This window comes from Sesamum indicum, linkage group LG12 (genome assembly GCF_000512975.1).
Source record: "Sesamum indicum cultivar Zhongzhi No. 13 linkage group LG12, S_indicum_v1.0, whole genome shotgun sequence".
NCBI lineage: Eukaryota > Viridiplantae > Streptophyta > Magnoliopsida > Lamiales > Pedaliaceae > Sesamum > Sesamum indicum.
This window is the reverse complement of record NC_026156.1, coordinates 5,171,252-5,179,381: the sequence shown is the minus strand read 5'-3', so window position 1 is coordinate 5,179,381 and position 8,130 is coordinate 5,171,252. Positions and strand designations below refer to the sequence as shown.

At 36.2% G+C, this 8,130-nt stretch overlaps 2 protein-coding genes across 3 annotated transcripts; both read left to right on the top strand.

Annotated features, from left to right (window-relative positions):
- Positions 1,101 to 3,600, top strand: LOC105175728 (F-box/kelch-repeat protein At1g30090). 2 transcript variants are annotated; one of them, XM_011098277.2, is made up of 2 exons: positions 1,101 to 1,280; positions 1,674 to 3,600. In XM_011098277.2, exon 2 carries the CDS (start codon positions 2,017 to 2,019, stop codon positions 3,232 to 3,234), a length of 1,218 nt encoding a protein of 405 aa, XP_011096579.1. In that variant the 5' UTR covers positions 1,101 to 1,280; positions 1,674 to 2,016; the 3' UTR covers positions 3,235 to 3,600. The 2 variants fall into 2 exon arrangements, with proteins under 2 accessions (XP_011096579.1, XP_011096580.1); XM_011098278.2 differs by lacking the exon at positions 1,101 to 1,280 and adding an exon at positions 1,291 to 1,496.
- On the top strand, positions 4,465 to 5,845 carry LOC105175727 (outer envelope membrane protein 7). The gene is made up of 2 exons (XM_011098276.2): positions 4,465 to 4,916; positions 5,609 to 5,845. The coding sequence occupies exon 1, from the start codon at positions 4,663 to 4,665 to the stop codon at positions 4,900 to 4,902; it is 240 nt and encodes a 79-aa protein (XP_011096578.1). The 5' UTR covers positions 4,465 to 4,662; the 3' UTR covers positions 4,903 to 4,916; positions 5,609 to 5,845.

Here is an 8,130-nt window from a genome sequence, read left to right as displayed (position 1 = left end):
CTCACTGATCTATTTATGTATTGAGAGGTAATAATTTGAATTTTGGGCTTTTCTAGCTACGATGATATGTTCCATATTCAAAACCTACGTGCTTTTATGTAATGGATTCTCTCTTTAATTAGTTGGGCTCAATAACCCTTCATAAACACTAGACCAAATGTATGTGGGCCCTCCATATATAGGCCCATTTTCACTCTTAATACGCTTTTTGTGGCTTTTCAATATGTAATATCTTTAAATGATTTCAATTCTGATAACTAATTACGAATTAAAGCATGTTTTTGAAATCATGCATAAATCAATAAATTTTTTTATATTAATAAAATAAATTGGACTCCCAATTATTTAATTGAAAATATTAGCTTAGTAGATTTTATGACATAGGGCGAAGCGCTGCCAATGATATTTAATTCGAAGCTTTAAAATAATAGGATTCTATGCCCACAAAATCTTTAATTTCACAATAGAATAATATAGGAACGTAATACTAAGGATAACACAGCATTCAATTCTTGGCTTCTTACAACCCTCTTCATATAATATATATATTCCTTTTGTTGGAGACTATTGGTATTTAAAGAAAAATAATAACAATAATACTAGGAAAAGTTACTGTAACATATCCATAATGTCTAATTTAGCTGATCATATTGAGATCCAACGATCAAAGTATCATGAATTTTAATGAGACATATTTTAATAATATTTTTTGATATATTATGATAATAATTATTAAACATTCATACGTATTTGATATGTATATACTAATCGTAGAGCAATTTGCAATAATTTATTTATTTATTTTTCACGAGGAGTATCTTTATTCATTTTACTCAAGTAAATTTTTCTTGTTCCATATGACTAATAAAGTAAAACTAAAAAGTAGAGGAATAATTTGGCGAAATAATAGTATGGGTTAGCTTTAACAAATTCACACATAAATGCCATAATAAATCTAATATAGAGAAATACGAGTTATTTAATGTAAGAAAATTGTGAAAGCGAGATACAGCACGCGCTCTAAGGGCGCGTTGCACTTGATTCCATTGTGAATATGAAGTAATGTTTGGCGCATAGTAGCATTTTGAGGCTGTAGCACATTTTGATTCTAATACTAATACATACACAGTGGAGCCAATTCAGAGCCATAGAAATATTCCAGCCAAACAAATACAATAAAAAGAGGAAAAAAGGCCTTCTCCTGGTCATCGTTCTTTTGCGTAAAATCTGCGACAGCTCCTGCTTAAATCAAGCTCTTTTGATCGTTTTTATTATAATCTGTAAGTTGATTTTCTCCCTTCTTTGTGTTTCTAAATTACTTATAAAAAATAATGAAAGAAAGGTTTTTCCTTGCTCTTTGTTTTGCTTCTTTCTGCTTTGTCCGTCTCTTCACTTTCCTTTTGTTTTTGGGTACACGTCTCGTCACTTTCTGGTAAAGGGTTTTGGCATCTGAATTCTTGAAATGGGCTTTCTTGAATTTTGAGCTAGTGTACACCGTAAGTATTTGTATTGAACATTTGTGTAGACCGTAAGTATTGTTTCAGTTTTGTGGTACTATTGACCGGGTTTTTTAGATTCTTGAGTATTTGAGTTTGTTATGGTGGATTGATGAAGAATTGAGCTGTTTCTATATTGTATTTTTGTGGTGTTTCTTTATTCATTTTCTTTTTCAGGGGCATGAAAGATTCGAAATGGGGATTAAACGTGGTGGCTGTAGTTCCACGCATGCACACGAAGGTTGAAGTTGGACGTTTCTGGGTTTACGATCAGCTTTTATGAGGACTTGGAGGAATTTGAGGAAAATGATCTTAAAATTTCAAGATTCTTTGTGTTCGAATTGTGGGTTTGTATGGATTGCTGAGAGTTTGTGTGGAACGATGATTTGATTGAAGTTTTTGGTGATTCTGACGGTGCCATCCCCGGTTTACATCTGGTTGATGAACTTGTAGTTTCCTTATTGGAAGAAGGGTTGCCTAAGTTCATTTGGTTTTTGATATTGCGTTTAGAGTAGAAATTATGCAAAGAGTGAGAGTTTCATCACAACAAGCGCCCGTGCAAAAGCTAGGGAATTCCCAAATGACCTTATCCCCAAAATTTAGATTAGCTGCTGCGCAGTCAACTCTGCTAGATCCTGCACTAGAATTTGAACTATCTACCCGGGGAGAGCAATTGATTCCGGGGCTTCCAGATGATGTTGCTCTACAGTGTCTCCTCCGTGTTCCAGTTGATAAACATGCTGCCTGCAAGGCCGTCTGCAAGCGTTGGTACTCCTTGTTTGGCAGCAAGGAACAATTCTTTACCCGGAGAAAAGAGCTTGGTTTTCGCGATCCTTGGCTTTTTGTCTTTGCATACCACAAATGTACTGGGAAGATTGAGTGGAAGGTTTTGGATCTCACCCACTTTTCTTGGCACACAATCCCTGCTATGCCTTGTAAGGACAAGGTCTGCCCCCAGGGCTTCAGGTGTGTTTCCATCCCGCATGAAGGGGTTCTTTTTGTATGTGGTGGTGTGGTCTCTGATGTGGATTGCCCACTTAATTTAGTATTGAAATATGATGTGCGTAAGAATCGTTGGACTACGATGACAAAGATGATCACTCCAAGGTCGTTTTTTGGAAGTGGAGTGATTGATGGTATGGTATATGTTGCTGGAGGGAGCAGCACAGACCTGTTTGAACTTAATTCAGCTGAAGTCTTGGATCCTAAGAAAGGGATGTGGAAGCCTGTTGCTAACATGGGAATGAACATGGCTTCATATGACACAGCAGTTCTCAACGGGAAGCTTCTTGTGACAGAAGGCTGGTTTTGGCCCTTCTATGTTGCACCCAGGGGCCAGATTTATGACCCAATAACTGATAATTGGGAGAACATGGCTGCTGGATTGCGAGAAGGCTGGACTGGTTCAAGTGTTGTTATATATGGTCACTTGTTTGTGGTTACGGAACATGAGAGAACAAAGCTGAAGGTTTATGATATGGAGACTGATTCTTGGGATGTCGTAGAAGGACCCGTTTTACCTGAGCAGATATGCAAACCTTTCAGTGTCAACTGTTGGGAAAGCAAGGTCTACGTTGTTGGTCGGAACCTTCATGTCGCTGTGGGCCATATACTGAGGATGTATCCAAGTAACCCTTCTGGGAAGAAATGCAGATTTTCTGTGCAATGGCAAATGGTGGACGCACCTCAAACTCTCTTTGACTTGACACCATCAAGTGCACAGGTTCTGTTTGCTTAGAACCTGTTTTTTGTGCATTTGGGTTGCTCAATGTTGCTGCTGCAAATGTAATTATATGGGGACTATAAATTAGAGAAATATATAGTGTGGAAGGCCTATCTTATATAAAACTCTGTGTTTAGAAGTCATATATTTCCTTCATGTTTGGCTCATTCAGCAAAATGCTTCTTGAATCAAGCAACCACAAAGATCACATGTCATTTATGTAGCCTGTAATTTGTCTCACAAAAAGTGATGCTGCTAAAAAGAGGTGAGGTAAATGCATTGTAGTAACAGTAGTGAGGGTAGGGTCTTGCTGCTCTGTCCCAAGTATTCCCACTTTCTTCTCCTGTATTTGTAAAAAATCAAATAGATTTATAACCTCTACTGGTGGAGGGTTGAGAGTTGAGTGTGTTGGATTGGGTTGTCAATAGATTACTTTGCTCCTTTTGTACAGGATAATTTGACGTTAGATATTTGATTATGAACATAGGGAGATGCAACTCTTTTTACTGGAACCTAGCAAATAGTCTATGCTGTTTGCTAGCACAGAGAAAGTTCGTCTACTCAGAATCTGGACGACTTGGTTTAATGAAGTGTAAGAGTGAGATTGTGCTATTTCATTAGGCTTCTTCCATTTCCAAGGATGAGACTCGACTTGAAACAAGGTATGGGTTGCTGTAGTTTTCCTGGGGGTCAGAAACTCGCAATAGCTAATTGTTATGTGTTGGAAGACACCAAATTAAGTATGTAGAAGCATCTAAAAGTTGGTGGGAGGGATGCAAAAGTTTCATTTATCTGCTCCTTAGACCAATAAAGATAATAATTTTTATGGTTTCAAAAGTATAAAACAACTACTAGAACAATTAGCTTAGGAGAATAAAATGAAACCAAAATGCTATTTATTAAAAAAAAATAAATGACCCAACAAGCTCGGCCTAGGCTTGCCTCAGAACTAGATGGTCTTGAACCATTAGACTGGATTGGTCCCAAATTTTAATACCTTGAACCGACACAAGATCGGTTCAATCCCAAATGGGTCTGGACTAATCCAACCCATTAAATTTATTTTTATTGAATCAATTCAATCTTGACCAGACTATTGCAACTCGATGGAGAATGGAATTGAGCTTTGCAGAACTATTTCACTACATTTCTTTGCGTTTGACCTAACTGTACCCTTGGAAAAATTACTCTTTTTTATGTTTCTGTCCTTTTTCTTTTCCCTTCAAACGTGAGCGTTCGGTGCTATCTTAAGAACCAAATCACCACTTACATAAGAGAGAGTCGCTAAACCTTAGGGCGATTTCAGGACACAACGCGGGAAACCGTAATAACGGCCATCGCACCAAGCGATCAACACAGCCCCCACCCACATACACACACACAAGTGACTACATCCCCACCGTAATAACAGTAATCTCGTCCAACAAAACGCGACAGAGAGAGATGGGGGCGGTGACGACGGCGTTGATAGCTATAGCGGCAGTGGCGCTGGGATGGTGTACGATCGAGATTGCGTGCAAACCCTGTCTTGAAAAAGGCCGCGAAGCGATAGATCGGAACCTCAACCCAGATTACGACCCCGACGACCAAGTCAGCACCACCACCCTTCACGCTCCTCTTAATCCCAGTACCAATGCGGATAGTGCCACTCCAGCCTCTTCCACTGTCGCCAAGACCGTCTGATCTTTTCATCCCCTGTCAGTCTTTGGTTCTTGCTATCGACTTTCCAATTTCTTTTCCGTTATTGCCGTATATTCTGTTTTCTTTTTTTTTCTCGAGGCCTCCTCTGGCGGGCGTGTTGTTCAATATATGCGACCCGGATCGGAGTCGAGAGAATTGGCGAGTTGACGGATCTTATATACTTGTATTTGTCTATATGTAATTGTAACGTCTTATCCTTTCTCCTCTAATGATCTTTTGAGTTTGCTGTTTAGTGGATGTATGTCAAACCGGAATGACGATCAATAATAAATTTTATGTTCTCTTGCTATTGTATGATCTTCTTAATTTGGGTGAATGATTGTATTGGCACTAGTTTGCTGTTTTTCTTTTTGGGTTTCTTTAAGAATCAGAAGAAGAGAAGGGGACGTGCCGGTTAAACTTGTCTCCCCCTGTATCTGTGTCCCATCCTTTTCAGTTATCAACTATTCTTAATTAAGGTTTTCCCTTGTTCCAAGGATTGCAATGTAATAAGTTGAAAGGTTACATTCGTGGTTCTCTTTGTTGGTTCGTCATGAACTTTCAGAATTCTGCCTCATTTGTGTTCTTTCCTTTTCAATTAGTAACTATTCTTCCCTAAAGCTTTTCTGTTACTATTATGATTATAATAGCTTGTGTTAACTGTTATCTTGTGTTCATGCTGCCTCATTGGTTCTTCATGAAATTTCAGGGTTTACCGGACTTTCGCCATTTCATTTCTGGAGGAGGATCTTCCGAGTATCGTGCTCAATTTGGTTTGTATTTATGACTCCTGCGGTGAAATTTTGTGTTAAGACATTGTTTAGCAGTTGAAGGTTAACTAGTTAGATCATACACTTCAAAGGCTGTGGATTCTCTCTTATGATTTTGATAGCTCTGGAGACTCAACTATTTCCCCACTATGGAATTTCTTTTGCTTTTCTACATCTTCATGGCCACTTTGCACCCTCCATTTCATCACCTGCTGAGCTGTTAAAATCATAACTAGTTTGTGGAATTACATAGACGTTATCTACAGGAGAAGGGACCTAGGATGTGGCATAGTTACATAGAGATTTCATGTGATTGGCTAATTTTCTGAACCAACAAGACAATTATAAATGTATTACGAAATCAAACTTGACAATCCTCTCTTGGATGCTATATGTGTACCTGATTGCAGGGAGCTAGATTTTACGCTTTGAGATACCACCTAATTGTTTAGTTGCCAGCAATTGGACGACATGAGAATCTACATCTCCTTCCGCCTTCTTACTTAACTAAGTACCTCTACTCTCTTCAAAACTGTGTTTTTCTATACATTTTGATAATATATACTGTTAAACTAGATGAATCTTCTCCGTTAGGTCTCTTCTCGTTTTTCCTTGAGAATATAAATATTCTTGTCGGGTGAAATTTATCTTTATTCGTAAGGAAAGCTTTTAAATGGAACTATTAGTATTGGGGACGGGGGAAATTATTTTGCTAGTGGTGTAGTATGATACGGTAACCAATTTGTCAATTTTTAAATTGTTATCTGGAGTTATTATTGGCCACACGTGATGGCATCTTAAGGAATAATTTGTTTGAGTACCACAATGTTGGGTTCTGTAAGAAACAGAATCCATTCTGATCATAAGTGATTGAGATGCTGTGCATGTTGCCATCTAGATTCTTCACATTACATCGTTCTTTGTAGCCCTTTTGGGGTCAATAAAATTTTATTTACCCTAAGGGTGATTATGATGAAGCAGGACACTGATGACTGATAATATGATGATTAATGGTTCTTGCAAGCCAGCGCTTTATAGGCCAATCAAGGTATAATAGCCTATTTCGTGGTTGTGTAAAGCTAACATGAGGTTTGCATTAGAACATAGTCGTAAGCATATGGCGTTTACTTAACGTGATATCTGATCAACAAGTCATATGCTGAATATAATGTGATATCTGATCAACAGATATTGAGTTGCAACTCGACTTTTCTGCACTCTTTACCTGGAAGTGAGTTGCAACTCGACTAATCTGCACTCTTTACCTGGAAGGGTTTGTCTGCAACTTTTTCAGAGTCTTAACCGTGTCATTACCATATGGATGTTATGTGGAACTGTGTGAACAGTTGTGCTTGCTAAGTAGAAGGGTGTGGATACAGGTACACGACAGACTATAAACTTCTGCTGCAAAAAATGGAGATATTTCTGAAAAGTATTGTTTGTTTAGCGTCTACTGAGAATGATTATGCATTAAGTATGAAGAGAGTCGAGAGATTCTCTGGCTTGTTTTGCAATCAAATTAGTAACTTGTATGTCTCTTTGATATTTTAGATTCAATCACTATGTTTGGTTTCATGTTTTGGCATTTTCTGAGTCAAAAATAAAACACACTCAATTTTTTATATTTTTTTATGCCTTATTTGTGTGTTTTTTTATTTTTCAACTTTCTATATATAATATATATACACTTATATGTATATAATATAAAAGAGATATTATTTGACAATGAACAATGCTTTTTATCTCTAAAAAATACAACATTAAACATACAATATTTATATATAAAAAAATTTATAAAAGATATATGATTTGACAATTAATCGTGTTTTTGTCATCCAAATCCCAACATCAAATTTATACCACTTATTTTAAAATATTTTAAAGTATCTCAAAATACAAATTGAAATATACCATCTATTTCCAATACATATTTATTTCTGTTTTTTTCTCTCTATCTCCAAAACATCACAACGAAACACTTAAAACACAAATCGAAACACTATGAATACGTTTTCATCTTGAGTAAATTACAACCTCCCTTGAAGTTTAGCATAATCACATATACTCCCTCGTTTAAAAAATTACCAATATCCCCATGATTTTAACATTCGTCTAACAATTAGCCTGATCCGTTAGATTTTCATCCATTTTTATGGTGAACTGATCAAAAAGTAATTATAATTTTATTTTTTTTAAAAAAAATTATGGACTAAATAAATAATTTTTTATAATTTTTAAATTTTTGCATTCATCGCTTTTGACTTTTTTATAAATTTTTAATTTAAAAAATATTAAAAAAATATAATAAGGACAAAATTAATAATTTCATACCTCCATTCAAAAATTATATAATTTTATCAAATATTAAATAATATTTATAATTATGTCAAACCTTTGAAAAAGTCATTGTAATTTACCTCAGTACGACATTCAACCAATAGTCCACATTGACGAATTACAT

Excerpts from the sequence above, each read along its gene's own strand:
- LOC105175727 (XM_011098276.2), top strand. The coding sequence starts at position 4,663 with ATGGGGGCGGTGACGACGGCGTTGATAGCTATAGCGGCAGTGGCGCTG.
- LOC105175728 (XM_011098277.2), top strand. The coding sequence starts at position 2,017 with ATGCAAAGAGTGAGAGTTTCATCACAACAAGCGCCCGTGCAAAAGCTA.